The sequence below is a fragment of the Chaetura pelagica genome, unplaced genomic scaffold, assembly GCF_000747805.2.
Source record: "Chaetura pelagica isolate M959 unplaced genomic scaffold, ChaPel_1.0 scaffold328, whole genome shotgun sequence".
NCBI lineage: Eukaryota > Metazoa > Chordata > Aves > Apodiformes > Apodidae > Chaetura > Chaetura pelagica.
Genome location: NW_009954216.1, coordinates 2,790,111 through 2,806,141, shown reverse-complemented (window position 1 = coordinate 2,806,141; position 16,031 = coordinate 2,790,111). Strand labels below are relative to the sequence as shown.

Genomic DNA, 16,031 nt, shown 5'->3' with positions numbered 1-16,031 from the left:
CAGCAGGAGCGTGTCACGGGTGGAGTCCTTTGAGGACCGCTCCAGGCCTCCCTTCATGCCACTCCCATTAACGAAACCTCGGTCCATTTCTTTTCCCAATGCTGACACATCTGACTATGAGAACATTCCTGCCATGAGCTCTGACTATGAAAACATACAAATTCCTCCTCGAAGATCCACAAGAGCAGGAACCTTTACTGAGTTTTTTGAAGATCCCAGCAGGGCATTATCTGCTGCGAATGAGAATGACGGGTATGTGGATATGAGCAGCTTCACTGGCTTTGAGAACAAACAGCAAACCACAGACCAGGAAACAGAAAGGTACTGTAAGAAATTATTATGTAAAACCTGCTAGCCTTGGCCAAACAGTCAAGGCCTTCTGTGCTGGGTATCATAGGCAGATCCTCCGTCTCGCTTGACTTATGCCCCTGCTCAGGAAATACTTACCAGAAAGATTGGAAGAATACAATATAAGCCTTTATTAGTGAAAAAAAAAGAAAGACAGACTCTTTACCTGATAAATCTATAGTAGCAAGTCCAGTGGATCTGGATCCTATGGTTGACAGATACAAACCGAAGAACGTTTAAGAATACTTGGTTTATCTAATGGATATAATTTTTGTGGCTTGTGGGGGTGGGGAGAGCTTGCTTTGTTCTTCAGTAAGAAAGAGGTTTCTCACTTCTTGACTGAAGGAAAAAACAGCCTATCTGCTAGGAAAGGGTCCTGATTAATTTTTTAATTCCTGTCCGTTTCTCAAAGCTACAATATATATAATGTATGTTTCAAAGTATATTAGTTAAGTATACACTTATGGATTAATAAGACTAGACAATTCATCTTAAAAGTTGCTTTAGAGCCTATTATTATGGTCCTTTGACAGAGCTGCTGATTTATAAATTAATTAAATGTCTGAAATAATATGCATTGCTAACATTAATAACAATGTTTCATCCTATTTTATTTTATTATTTGTAAATATGAAAATGTGATTTTCATAGTTGCATAGGAGCAGTGCACTCAAGACCTCTGAATTTTAATCTGTCATGAAATTATAGCATACTGTTCTGTGAGGATGTAAATAAGGAGAGTTTTCTACTAAGTTCATGTTAAACAGGTAATGAGAAAACAAGGTGCAAAGCAAATGAATGAAAAGGCATGTCTTTAATGCAGTTATATTTTGTTAGAGATGTGTGAAAAAGATATGTGTCTTAAAAACAGTATTTCATGTCCATTTTAACCCGTAATTCCCCTTCTAAAGATTTAATACCCCTGTTTCTTTGCTGCATTTATTTTGTCTGGTCCTCTCCCCCGTCTTTGAGGATGGAAGAAAGCATGGGCATATCACACATCCCTTTTTCCATATTGCAGACACAGGGAGTATAAGAACTTCCCTTTAACAACTCTGAATGAGTCTCGCAAACCATTTCTAAGACAGGCATAATAATACAGCGCTTTGTCTTTCTGAGAGAGGAAAGAATTGGCAGGGGTGGGAGAGGTGAGCCTGACATGGGGAAAAAGGTTGGATCAGTCCTTAGCTGTGGATCCACCTGTGCTGGAAGCTGAGGGGTGTGGGACACAGGCCTGTGGCTTAGCTCTGGGAAGGTGCTGGCTGCCTGCAGCCTCGGTGGTCCTGGCCCTGGAATGTAGTGGAGCACAGAGCAGGATCAGGGGTGCACAGCTCTGTGCTGGGCAGGGCTGGGCAGGTGGTGCCAGTGGGGCTTGCTCTGCCCCTCTGTGCCCAGCACACTGACATGAGCTCTGGAAAAGCTGCCCAGCTCTTTGTGTCCACTAAACACCACCCATTTTAGGTAGTTCTTGAAGAACCAAGTTAAAAATATTAAAACTACGTCAATTGCTGTGACTTGGGCCCATCTGTGCATTTCCTGTGGAAGCCTGTTGTTTCAAAGGGAGAGCCAATCCAAACTGGTTCAGGAAGTCTCAAGGTCAAGGCGTGAACATATTTTTTCAGTCTGCTGCTTGTTGTTCGTGTAGTTTTTGCTGCTGGGGAGAAATAAAGGCTGGGCTCCTGAACAAGCTCTTTATCAAGATACCCGGGGTGGAGGGGAAGCGCATCAGGCAGACAGCAGTACACGAACATTGCTGCTGAGGCAGCTGTTATTTGCTGTATTTGCCAGGATGTTTGAAACAAAGATATGCCTGAAAAGCTTTGGTAAAAGGTAAATGGGTAATATACATCCCATGGCATAATATTGAGACAGTGGCATGGCATAATATTGGAGAAACAGTGTATGGTCTGATCACAAAGCACACTGTACGAGTACATGTAGATAAACCTACTTACTCATGCATACATGATGTATGGACATGGATGTTTTATTTCCTGCTAAAGCAATTCTGCCTAAAATATCTCTCAATGGATTTAACCTTTCTAATATGAATACTATCAAACACAGCTCTACCACAACCACACAGCAATAAAAATTACTTTGAACTCCAGCCTGCTCATATCCTAAGGCTTATTTTAAGCACTTGAAAGCAAAAGTGTGTTGGATTAAACCCTTGCAATATATATGAGACTTGAGCCTATGGACTTTGGTACATTCACCTGCAGAGCACTGGTATTTAGCATCTCCTGATATCTTATGGAATTGCTACATTTTTTATGAATGGCAAATACAAGTCTTTTATTACATTTCAGAGAACAGAATGTGAGAGTGCTATGGAAGATTATAATAATCTGGAAACCTCCACTACTGTGTGGTTGGGGAGAAGGGGGTGGAGGGTAGGCTGACAGAAATTGACATATGAGAAGATTCACTGTTTAATTTCCTTGCTTAAAAGGAAAGATCATGTGGAGTAGATTTAAACCAATAATTTCTAATTAGAAGCAATCATGTTTTATAGAAAAAATCCAATAACACAAGTGTTCTAGAAATACATCTTAACTTAGAATTACCATTGCCAGAACAGAATTGGGAATATTGCCCCTGAAGGGCAGTTATTGTGTATCGCTGCAATTTAGCTATCTGGTATTAATAATTTAACTGTTTTGGGTGTATGACAATATAGATCATCATTAGCCCTCTGTACAGAATAGAAAAACTGGGACTTAAGTGGAATTGGGAAAAACTCCCCTGATGTTTCCCCAGTCCAGATAGCCTGAATCAGACTCAATTTTCATTTGCTTTTGAAAAGTCACTTTCTAGCTCATTTTTTCTGAAGAGCTGCACTACAAAATGCAAAGCAACGTAACCCAGTAGTTCAGGCTGAAAGCAGAAGACAGCTGTGCCCACCTCTGGGACAGTACACTGTAACCTGTAGTGTCGCCTTGGCCCTCAACAGCTACAAATCACAGCAATTTCACCAAAGTTAGTGGCTAAACTTTCATCAGGTAGAAGTCAGTTAGAATTTAAGTGTTTTGGCACATGTCAGAATAGCTTCACTAACCCAGTTAGTCAGAGCATCAAACCCTGTATATGGCAGTGGGATGAATATCAAGGGGATGGGAAAGGAACCTCAAACACTTGTTTTATAGTTGACACAGGATCACTTCAGTGCTTTTAGGATAGTCTTTTATAAAGGTTTAGACATGGTCAGGAAAATGGCATCTGTTGGGTGTTTTCAGAATTTCATTTTCCCTTTTTTGCTTTCTACTCAAGTCCATAATTTTGATTTTCTAGGTTTGCTAAATCTCAATCCTTCTTTCTGCTAAGATGATGAAAATCCAGATAGGAAAAAAGACAGGGAGAAGAGAGGAATAAAAAGAGTATACCTGCAGTTCCACAGCTAATCCCACAGTGGTGCTGAATATTAATGAGAAATGAGCTAAAAGATCATGTTGCTGTACCTTATTATATCCTTCTGCATAAAATGTCGATCAATACATGCTAGAAGAGCCTCAGTGTGATTACTGTACTTAAACAATCACAGGACTTCCTCAGACTCTGATTGTCAAGTGAATTCCAGGGGGGACAGTGTGGGGATTCCAGTGCTTTGTGCAGTTATTCCAAGGCTCATGATAATTCCTAGCAAATCTCTAGAGTTGCAGTCTTGTGCCTGCAAGTTATTACCAAGGCTTCTTCCCCTGCTTCTCAAGACATACAAGAAAGCTGATCACCTCTTCAGTATCCTATTCCTTTGTAAATTTGTTTTACTTTTATAAATATATTAATAGCAAAAGAAAAAACAGGGATACCTTCCATCCCCTATTAGATACAGGAGGAAACATAGTGATGAACAATGAGGAGAAGGCTGAGGTGCTAAATTACTTTTTCACCTCAGTGTTTAGTAGCAGGACTAGATATGTTGAGGGAATCAAACTCCCTAAGCTAGGGGACAGGGACCAGGAGCAGAGTGATCCCCCCACAATCCAGGAGGAGATGGTCAGTGACCTGCTCCACCACATAGATGTGCACAAATCTATGGGGCTGGATGGGGTGCACCCAAGGGTGCTGAAAGAGCTGGTGGGGCCACTTTTTATCATTTACCAGCAGTCCTGGATGACTGGGGAGGTACCAGCAGATGAAGGGTAGGTCCTGTTTGACTATCCTGATCTCCTTCTATAACAGGGTGACACACTTATTGGATGAGGGAAGTGCTGTGAATTTTGTCTACCTTGACTTTAGCAAGGCCTTTGACAAGGTTTCCCACAGCATTCTCCTGGAGAAGCTGGGTGCTGGTGGCTTGGATGGGCACACACTTTACTGGATAAAAGACTGGTTGGATGGCCGGGCCCAAGGAGTTGTGTTCATGAAGTTCAATCCAGTTTGGGGCCGGTCAGGAGTGGTGTCTCCAGGGCTCAGTGCTGGGGCCGCTCCTGGTTAACATCTTCATTGGTGATTTGGATGCAGGAACACAGTGCAACCTCAGCAAGTTTACAGATGACATTAAGTTGGGTGGGAGTGTTGATCTGCTGGAGGGCAGGGAGGCTCTGCAGAGGGATCTGGACAGGCTTGAACAATGGGCCAAGGCCAGTGGCATGAGCTTCAGTCAGGCCAAATGTTGGGTCCTGCACTTTGGCCACAACCACCCCTGGCAGCTCTACAGGCTTGGGTCAAGCTGTGCCAGGGGAGATTCAGGCTGGATACTAGAAAAAATTTCACAGAAAAGAGTGGTGAGGCCTTGGAACAGGCTGCCCAGGGAGAGGTGAGGTCACCATCCCTGGAGGTGTTAAAAAAATGGGTAGACATGGTGTTTCACAAGGTGGTTTAGTGGTTAGGGGTTGTAGGGTGGACAGTTGGACTCGATGATCTTGAAGGTCTTTTCCAACCTTGACCATTCTATGATTCTCTGCCCCATAAATCCTTGGTCTGTGCCTACAATATGGTAACATGCACCCACAGCACTGGTGAGAAGCTTTACAGGATAATTTCCTATTTATAGGTCATGTGCTTCCCAGGGCTAGTGATAACTTTAATTTAGGAAGGTAGCATGGAAGTGGTCTACTAAAGGGCTCAGGTCCCCTAAAGACCTGTATGGGTCCACTGTATGGAATTCTGCTGAAGCCATGGAGAAACATGGTGATCATCTGTATTGTGAGAGGTTTTTTAAATAAACAAATAATTTTTAAACATTTATACATATAAAGGAAAGTTATGTATAGATTTATACGTCAATGTGGAACATGTGCTGGAACTTGTAGATGGGAGAAAGTCCCATAAAAATGCTGTAACAGGGAAGGAAAGGAGGGTCAGAGAGTGAGCCTAGAGACAAGAGGAAAATACATTTTCACTTGTGATCTGGTGATCACGATTGAAAAGAAAATCTCAACAACTTCTATCAGTTGTTGCACTTTGCAGCATAAATCTGCAAGAAAGTTTTGTGAGTTCATTGCAGAGCAAGGGATCCCAGATACCCTGACTTCAGGCTGTGCACAGCCTATTGAAATTCTTGACAATAGCCACATCCAGCTCTGACATGAGTCATGTCTTTATTGCTGTTTACTTTAGTATTGTCTGAATTGCCAGAGGGAGTTAGGAGGTGACAGCAATTAATACAAGACTTCCAGCTGCTCAGAGACGGGGAGCAGGCTGCAGGAGATAACCACTTGCTGCTCAGGTCTGGGCATGCTTCACCTCCTATTGTCAGGCATTTGGGGGTGGAGAATTGTCATTCCAAGACAGGAAGGACAGCAAGACAGCTATGAAATGCTCTTTGTTAGCAGAACTTTTTCAACTAGCGTCTTTGAGAAGTGTCTCTAGGTTGTACCAGTAACGTGATCTTGATACTGAAGGAGAGATTTTAGCATATTGTCTGGATTTAGGTATCAATCCTACAGCAGCTCCATAACTCTTCTCCTTTTTTCCAAGATCCATGGAGCAGTTTGTCCTGGTTCATGCTGGTGATGCAGATGTGGAGGGACAGTACAGGTATCAGGAAGGCAGTGTGCTGCCCCTGCACAGCTTGCACTGCACCCCAGAGTCCTGCACACACCAGAGATGAAGCACAGCCTCAGCTGCTGCTCAGCCACAACATACCAGGTCCAGTCCTGGCTTTGTTTTTGAGGAATCACAGTCCCATGTACCTCCCAGGAAATGCTCCCAAGTCCTCAGCAGATGATGGTTTTATTAGCAGCTAGGATCCGTTCTGATGGCTACTTTTCTGATCAAATTACAGTGCAGAGAATGGGTACACGTGGGCATCTCCATGTCCTGAGGGCTTATAAGCCTGGGTAGACTTCTTTGTCTTCTCAGTTACCATTTTATGAATCAGAAATATAGTTCAGGGGGGTTACACAAGAAGAGAGTCTGCTGTATACTGCATATTTGCTCTGGATTATGTTAATGGGGCATAGCAGTGATATTGGTGTGATTTAAGCATTCCCTAGCACCATAGAGAATAAAGCATGTACTGCAGACAGGGTGGTGAGACTGCAGATTGGCAAGATGCAGCCTGTTTGAAATAGTGAGGCCTTTTACTGTCAATGAATGTTCTATGCACGTCTTTCTCCTCTTCCACCCCCACCCTGTGCCTTACTGAGATTTACGGAATGAGAGATTGCATATCACAAATCTGCAGCCGTTCCAGAATCCACTGCTCAATGATACGAGGTAGAGCTCTAGATTAGATTTGTAACAAAAGCAACAGAATGCCATTGCATCTTAAATGCAAACCTAACCTAGTAGTTTATGGTTTCTTGTGCCACCCAGCAAAGTTATTTATAACATAAAGTGCATTTTTAATTATCTTACAAGAACTCTTCTTTTACAGGATCCAAGAGGGGTTAATGTAAAAGCTACCTAAAAAATTTGCTGTTCAATGGCATACAACAATTAATTTTATCTTAATCGACCAATTAGACTTAATGGATGGAAGAACATATTTAAGAGGCTGTGTCTGCTTTGCCAAGACACCTCTTAAAAAGCTTATAAAAGGACCCTTTCACTTGAGTAATTGGTGGGATTAATTAGATGCTATCCTTCAAAGGCCTAGAGCAAGCAGATTTAGACCTATCATCAGTGAACATCTTTTGGTGTTCTGACTGACTCATGCTACACCAGCTTTATCAGTATCATGGGGATGTTTTCTCAGGAAATACAGCTAAGGTGCTTATCAACTGAGACAACTGATAGTTGCTTGGCTCAGTTCATCAGTCTCCATCCAGCCATTCTTAGATTTCTCAAATTAACCACCTCTTCAGTCTGTTGGCAGTTTGTCCTAATGTCTTGAATACATTTAGTAAATTTGGGCCAAAAACTAGGATATTAATCCACTACATCTCTCTGATGGGCTCTCTTGGCAAGTGGCTCTCTGAGCTAGTTTGGTGTTTCTGATGCAGGTTTCTCATTGAGGCTTGTTAATCCTCTTACATTTAAGGTATTAGTTCTGCGAGTTGGATTAAAGTGCAGAAAAGTCTCCTCAGCCAAACAAGCCTTCAGAAGCAACGGACTGCACACAGTACAATTCAGTCCTTGAAGTCAAATCTTCTGGTTCTTAAATAGATAAGGATTATATGCAGGCTAAAACTGAGCACCTCAAAATCTTTCCTTTAAACTTTCTGCTTTCACATTGTCTGGCTTAAAAAATCCAGACAATGCCAGTGAAATAAAAACACAGCACAGTGCATGCACTCAGGGTGAAATGCCATAGCAAGTGTAATGACCAGTAAGATGACAAAAACATTAAAAAAAAAAAAAAAAAAAATTAATCTGTTAATCTTGGAGTTCTAAGGAAAAACACGGCTTCAGTGGGTGGAAGAGATATAAAATATATCTACCTAATTGCAGAGTCCAAGGGGGATAAAAAAGGTATTATGTAGCTCCCAGCATTTCTTCTGACAGTTTTATTTACAAGTGTAAAAAAAAACAGACACTGAAGTAAATTCTGAATTAAAACATACTCTTAAATTGCAGAATAAAGAGAGTTTTCATTTTCTAGAATTATTGGGGGAGAGGGGAGAATTAATTAATAGATCAATCCCAGTCCAAAATCACAAATCTACACAATTTTTAATCATGCCAAACCTGATTTTCCAGCCAAAAAAGCCTCAGCCAAGCAAAACTGCAGCCAGCTCTAATTTTAATCTAGGAACTGAAACTGACACCATGGGAGACAGAAGGGAGCCCCTGAGCACTTTCTTTCAGGCCTACATATTAGCAGTTACGTTTCTCTCCTTCTGGAAATATTCTGCTTTAAGAACTGGGTGAATCTCTGAAACACAAGAAAGTTCAGTTCATTTGATGTTCCCCCTAAACAGTAGGAAAGAAAAACCAGATACAAAGTCATGGTTAGTTTAGAATCCCAAGAGCTCCATTTTCTTGGTAAGGCTGCTGATGAGCTCAGTCTCAACTCTGATATGTGCTTTCAAGTCCAAAGGGAATCACTGCTGGAAGGACAACCATGAAGATAAGATGTTTCTTAGCAGGATCAGTTCCTTTCATTTGTCCACAGGTCTCTGAAAACTGATAGGAAAAGCTGCCAAACCTCCCTGCCTTTCTGATAGGGAGGTATTTCTGCAGCCCCAGCATGCAGGAGCTCAGGAACTTTTAAAGCCCTGAGAAAGGGCAGTGCTTTGTTCAGGACTGGTCTTTGTGAGGGGCAAGGAAGCCTTCTGGACACACTGCCTGAGATCACTGACCCTTGCTGCACCAGCACAAAGAAGCACTATTGCAGTCATGCAGGCAAAAGATAGTTACACTTTTTAATGTTTTCCTACATCATGACCAAGAGACAGGACAAGCACATGCTGGCCTGGGAGCAACAGGCAGCTCAGTTTGCAGCCTGTTTCAAGGGATCCGTTGTTAAAACTCCAGCTCCTTCCCAGTAGCAGAACTATGCTGGGAATCTTAGCATGAGGCTAAAACACATTTAGCACAAACTACCACTGCTTCAGAAAGTTTCTGAGGGAGAGACTTAGGCCAGGGATGACAATCTATGAAAATAGCCCTCAAGAGTGATGAACATTTTGGTCAGTAAGAGAGGTGGTACAATCTGTAGAAATTCCTTGGTGGCTCTCAGCAACAGAAATAGATGGAGGAGCACTGAGAACGGCAAGAGAGGAGTTGACCAAGTCTCACTCCAGTCAAAAATACTTTTGTTCTTATTTTGGGGGGTTTTGTTGTTGTTGATAATAGAGAGCATTACTATTGTCATCTAGACAGGTTTCCCTCTGATCTTATCTTCACTGTATTTTTCCCCTAGCTTGTTCCCTGATCTGGCTGCATGGTCTTGATAAAGCAACTGATCCTTTTAGTATACAGAAATTAAAACTCTTCTTCCATCTTAAGAGTCCTGCAGGGCAGCATGGTCTTCATTATGCTGAACTTACTGTGAATGATTTCCATGGAAAGCATGGAATAACAAACTAGCAATAAAATTAAAATAGAACATAAAGACTCTGTTTCCAAGTTTTAGTGACTAGGTTACCCTGCCAAAAATAAACAAAGAAAGAATAATCAGTAACATACCCCTGATCACTGATCTATTATATGTGCGATGCCATCAGTTTATTTTTGTGAAATGTATCATCTTTTTCTGACTGGATCCAGAACTCATAGTCAGAAAAACACTGGTAAATGTGTCATTGTCAGAAAAGTGTCTATGTAAGTGGATCTGGTTGAGGAAATGATGATGCTCACTTGGGGTGCAGTGGTACACTCTGTTGATTTGTACCTCTGAGGATCTTAACAGCTGTTTATGATTTGACTGCCCTAATAGTTCAGGCTGGCACCTGAAAATTGAGAGAGCTGAAATATTTTCAAGAGGAAAACATTCACAAAAGCGTTCTGTGTGAATGATGTATCTGTTTTGACAAAGTTTAAGGGAAACTCCTACATACTGTAGCATATGATATAGAAATCCCAGTCTCTGCTTCTTCTGGTTCTGGTTTTCATCCCAGATCACTAAGAATCAGTAAACACTGGGAGTTAGATTCTGAGTTTCTCACAGCCCAGTGCCTAAAACACCAACCATAGGGACAAAAACAGGCACATAGGTTTTGGTCTCAGAGCAACCAAAAATGGATGCAGTTCTGCTTCAATTCTAGAACACTGAAATTATTTCTCTGCAGTTTTCTGAGGCTCAAAAATAAACTTCTAAGCTTCAGATGTTGCAGCAAAGAAAAATAGTTGTCTCCTCGTAAAGTTCACAACCAACTCAACTAACAACCCTAATCAGAGTTTGCCATTCTCCATGTGGTGGATAAAATACCTTTTTCAACATTGCTTTAAGCTGTGAAGAAGTTCAGCGTTTGACTTTCAGAGTCTGTGTAAAATTAAGTGTCTCAGATGAAAAGCGGGGTAAATGGGAATTAATTAAATCAATGATAAAGCTTAAAGAAGAGCAATACTACGGCAGGATGCTATTTAAAAGATATCTGCGGACTTTTCACGTCAATAAACATAGCATCACTTGAACCATCAAATCTCTGACAGGCCAGGGACTGTAGGGAATGGGAACATGATGGGAAGTTTTGAAGATTTGTTGGAAAGTCTTGGAGTATCACCTACTTAAAGATACTGATTTTCATGTCATTGTTTAGGGCAGAGAAGAGTGCACAAGTTGCAAAGAATCATGCTACACTACATGATATAGGGTCAGACAAGATCTTTTCCAAGTGGTTAAGAGTTACCTCTTGACCCACCACAACCTTTTTTTGCCAGTGGCTTCAATATCACAGTTGGCAAAGCAGTGCCAATCTGCGAAGTGGTTGCTGAGCCTGTCAGTGATTTCCTCATGTCAGTTATGCAGACACCTCCCTGACAGTGTCTGAATCACTCCCGTTACCACATCTCTCATTCTACCCATGTACTTTCACTCCCAGAGTAGGGAATGAACAGCCATGCCTTGATGCAGCAGGCAGACGGCAGCCACAGAGAATCACAACACAAGATGGTAACAGAACATACCCAAATGCTTTCAAATCTGTAAAGTAGGCAGCTTCACTGCATTTTCCATGGCTCATATGTGTGCTACCTTTCCTTGCACTGCTCTTCCTTCTGATTCACTGATTCAGTCTTCCTGACCAGTGCCCTCACAAAAGCAAACAGCACAAAGTGGCTGCAGAGATAAGCAGGACTATGCACACGCCAGGAAACTGGCATGTGCACACCCCCAGAGCCCCATGTCTTGTGCCACTGTGTGTTACAAATATGCCTTGGTTCTGCCTCCCCCCATTTGTGAAACCACCACAGACTGATTTGTGCAGGCCTTTTTCTGAAGTGTCTATCTGCAGGTTTTGATAAATTGTAAGTAACTCTGCCTAAATCTTCCATTGTTGGTGCTCTTCTCCACTGTGTTCCTTAAGCAACTCAAGAACAGCCCCAAACCACAGGATCAAACAGCAACACTAACAAACAAGCCTGTTAAATAGTTCAGCTAAATTTCTGTATCTCAGCTTGGCTACAAGAGTGTATCCATTACTCTGTGCCTTAACAGAAGGAGCATGGGCATGACCTTGGGAATACCCATCCCTCTTTGACTGGACCATTATAGTGAAAACCCTTTTAGTTTCCAGTCAACAGGAGGAACAGAAGCCAAACTATGCCCCAAAGGAGATGGACAGAGGAGTTCAGTTTCAGATGCTGGCAGGAATCTGTAGTATCCAGAGCCTGTCTTACCTGTATTTTAAACACAACATTGCTCTGGGATTTACCACTTTACACAAATGACAGCCACAGCACAAAGAAGTTAAGAAACATGCCCAAGATAAGAACAAAGAATCTGTAGAACAGTGGGGGTTTCAGCTTTGCTTCCGAGACAGTTGTCTTCCCACAGAGGTGTACTTCTCATACTCTGAGATGACCATCAAGTGACTAGCTGATGGTCACTTCTTATAGGAGACAGCTTTTCTTTCTCCTTAATGCAGTTCTTGGTAATTGGCTTACTCTGTCACCCATTTATGAGAGGAATAAGGGTTCAGGGTGAAATCAGATCATCTTATTCTGCTCAAAGATAACAAGTATGAAATGACTCCACTAAAGTCAGGGTGAATCCCTCCAAGTTTTACTCCAGTGTATCAAATATCAGACCATCACTAAGAAAACTAATTTTATAGAGGAAAATAGGGCAAAACTACTGGGTGGTTTCATTGTCCAAGGCCATATGTGCTGTAACTATAGGTTGCTCAGCAAATAACTTCAAACCCATCCTGATAATTAGGAGATGTTTTCATTGTTATCTTCTGTCCCTGGACAGATGTTCAGTATGGAAAGTTTCAGTATGATGCAGGTGTGTGGCTTTCATGGTCTAAGCAGGAAGAACAGTTTTCGCAGCTCGAAATGGAAACTTTTATCACTGTCAAGCACTTGGGTTTTTGTTCTGCCCCACTCAGTTCAGGTTTCCAAGCATTGCAATGATTCAACATGGCAAAGAGGTTACCAGAGATTGGGTTCTAGAGAACCTGTGGTTTAGGGCTGTGGTTTAGCAAGGGAAAGAAAAAAAAAAGACAAGCATAAGAAGGAAGAGCTGTGCTGATGCCTTAAGGAAAACCTCTGCTGGTGCTGTTGGACAGATGAGTTCTGGATGCCTGTGAGGCTGACAATTTAATTTAAGCAGCAGCTCAGTGGTAGGCGACATGCAACGTAAATAATGTGCTCAGAGGAGTCTATAAAGGGCAGAGCTGCCTCTAATAGCCTATTCTGTATTATCAGCCACCCCATTGTACCTTCTGGCACGGGGGGGGGGGGGGCGTTGGGCCACCCCATTGTACCTGCTGGCAGGGGGGGGGGGGACGTTGGGTGCGGCGCGGCAGAGCATCAGCCCTGGTGAGTTCATTGCCAGGTCCCCTCTGGGGAGGAAGTGTTCCCTGTTTACAGGAAATGCAGGATAAGGGTGGGAGGGCCAGGCTGAGCACAAGCTGAGGCCACGATGGCTCGTTGGAGGGCAGGGAGGGGGTGTGCCACTTGTCTGGGGCCCAAGGACGCTCTTTTGTTGACAGGCTTGTTCAGCTCTTAGTGTTGCTTTATTTACCCCAGTGGTGTAAAGACGCAGGATCAGGAATGGTGCTCACAGAGAGCAGTGCACCCTGGGGTCCAGGCAGCTGAGCCTGAAAAATGGATTGGCTGTGCAGGTGCCTCAAGGAAAGAGCAGTCCATCCATCTCACAACACTGGGGACATGGCTTTTAAGCCTCACTGTCAGGCTTTTCTTACCTCTTCTCTACTTATGCTGCCCCCTGCTAGGCCAGAGAACATTCCCTGAGATGGAGCCCAAACCCAAACCATTGCTCAGTGAGCACCTCCAGCAGCCATGCTTGGAGGTGGAAGAATTTTGTCCCTAAAGTTGTTAGAACAGAGCAAAAGCCTTACACATCTGACCAAAAATCCTCTTCCTCTCTCCTGTATCATGTCCCACATCAATGCAAGAAAGAGCAAAATTCAAGTTTAAATGTTTGTGCCATGAGGAAGAACACCTTTCTGGCCTTGGCAGGCAAACAGCTTATGTCTCAGAGTGTGAATGTGATTATTCCTGTTACCTTGCCTTGTCAGGCTCTGTATGTTATTAGCAGATATCATGCCTTTTCTGCCCTTTTCAGACTTCAGCTGCAATATTTGCCTTCATGATCTGCCATAACAGCAAACTGACTGGCTAAACACATGCTGCAGTAATAGGCATTTCCTTTTATTTGCTTTAAATGCATTTGAACTTTTAATTTCCTTCAGTAATGACTCTTCCTTTCGCAAAATGAATTTAAAAGTCATTTACAAATAGATATAAGAAAATAAAGGAGTTTTAATAAAATAGGATTATTTGTCATCCTATTGCCTCTCCTAATTACCATCACTGTAGTGATCACTTAATATTATTTAACATTTTTTGAATAAGGATGTCACTGCCTGAGAAGGACATGCTGGACATGTGACTTGAAATAAATAAATCCCAGGACAGGGATATTCTCTCCAGTATGAAGTGTGAGCTCTCTCCAGTATGTCCATGTCTCTCTCGCACTGAGGAGCCCAGCAGTGGCATATAAAATAGATGAAAGGATGTGGATTCATTGCAGTAAGACACATGGTGGATATCAGGAAAGGTGTACTGCCTAGGAGCTCTGTGGCAACACAGAACAGTCTCGGAAGTGAAGACCTGACCTGAGTGCTGCTGATGTGGCTGGAGAAGGGTAGGACAGAGAGGGTGGTACAATATGCCTGTGCCCATCCCATGTGCCAATGAGACTCATGACATTCTGGCACTTCTCTTTAAACACAAGCCGGAGCCACTGGACTGCAGGCCTACTATGAATGGAATCCATGCAACAGTTCAGCAACACTGCAAGTTTTTCTACTGTGTGATTCTTCAATAATGCCACTTGTAATGATTACCAGACTAATATACTGAGGCATTACTCCTCAATTATAATGTGTTCTTATTTTAACATAAAGCAGTCATTTACCAGTGAGCGAGCGAAAAACAAAGGGTGGGCCTTAATTTCACGTCTGGTGGGGCAAACAATTACAAATTGCAGAAAGGCTGTGCAGGCAAGGAGAGAGACTGGCTGAACTATTAATAAGCCTCCTGAGCTGTACCTGCCACTTGCTCTTGCTTTCGCTTGTGATGAGGCCTCTGTTGCTGTAACCAGGCGGGTTTTTGGAAGCCTGGTGGTGCTACCCACACTGAAAGGCTGCAGACAGTAATACTAAGCAGGAGAAGACAATGGTGAGGAGCAGTGCTGCTGCTTGGCCCTTTGCCCAGCCATAGCAAACACACCAAGCAGCTTATCAGAGCCCACAAACTCTGCACAGGAGGGAAAAGCTGGCAGCATAACAGAAAAGCTGCCAGATGCACATGCATGGCGAGACACACAGCCCTGTCTGCAGCTTGAAAGTGAATGCAGATATGTTGGGACTTTCCTTTCCAAAAGGAAATATGAGTCTGGTCAGTGGCCTTGGGGGTCTCTTTCTTCATTGCCCTCCCACTGACACTGACCCATCTCCTGTCACTCCAGCATTGGCTTTGAAGCTTTGGATTTGTTCTCATCTAGGATCTCCAGGTGGGAGATAAACAAATAATGAGATGAGGCAGAGCTGCAAAAGCAAATTAATAATGTTTCAGAGCAAATGAGAAATAAAGAAATCATATACACTGAGTAAGCCAGGCCCATGTTACAGAGTGAGCTGGTTGGCCAAGACGTCTACTGGAACACATGGAGATGTCAGATTTTGTTTCTAAAGACAAAGGACTCACCCTTTTGTCTGAACATGGGACCTACCCTTGGAAATAAAAAAAGCTTGGGACAACTGTGATGTATAAGCTACATATAAGCTCCCAGAAGGATACTGTGGTCTAAAATACTAATCTAATCCTTGAATGTAAACACAGCAAAGTCAGGTAGGAATAGATGGGTGTTACCACTTGGCACTTCTTTTGCCAGTACTGGAATACTGAGTCTCGTGTTGCGGTACCAAGCATAGGACTAAAACTGGCTGGTAGCAAGAATGGGTGCTAAAGTGGTTAGTAGATTGAATTATGCTAAAGGATAATTGGATAAAGTTCAGAGATTTTAGAATGATTGATAAGAGGCATGACATAGTAAGACGCCAAGATCTTTGCCTATTTCATATAAAAGACAGAATTAAAGGAAAGCCTGAACAGAGCTTGTGAGCAACTGCACCATAACTAAATTTGGAAGACTGCCT

The 16,031-nt window shown here is 42.6% G+C and overlaps 1 protein-coding gene across 1 annotated transcript in view; it reads left to right on the top strand.

Annotated features, from left to right (window-relative positions):
• Positions 1-16,031, top strand: part of FGD5 (FYVE, RhoGEF and PH domain containing 5) — a 64,790-nt gene that overhangs the window by 2,846 nt on the left and 45,913 nt on the right. Inside the window, exon 2 of the mRNA XM_010003366.1 lies at positions 1-321. Coding sequence (XP_010001668.1) covers positions 1-321 — 321 coding nt within the window. The remainder of the gene's footprint in view (positions 322-16,031) is intronic.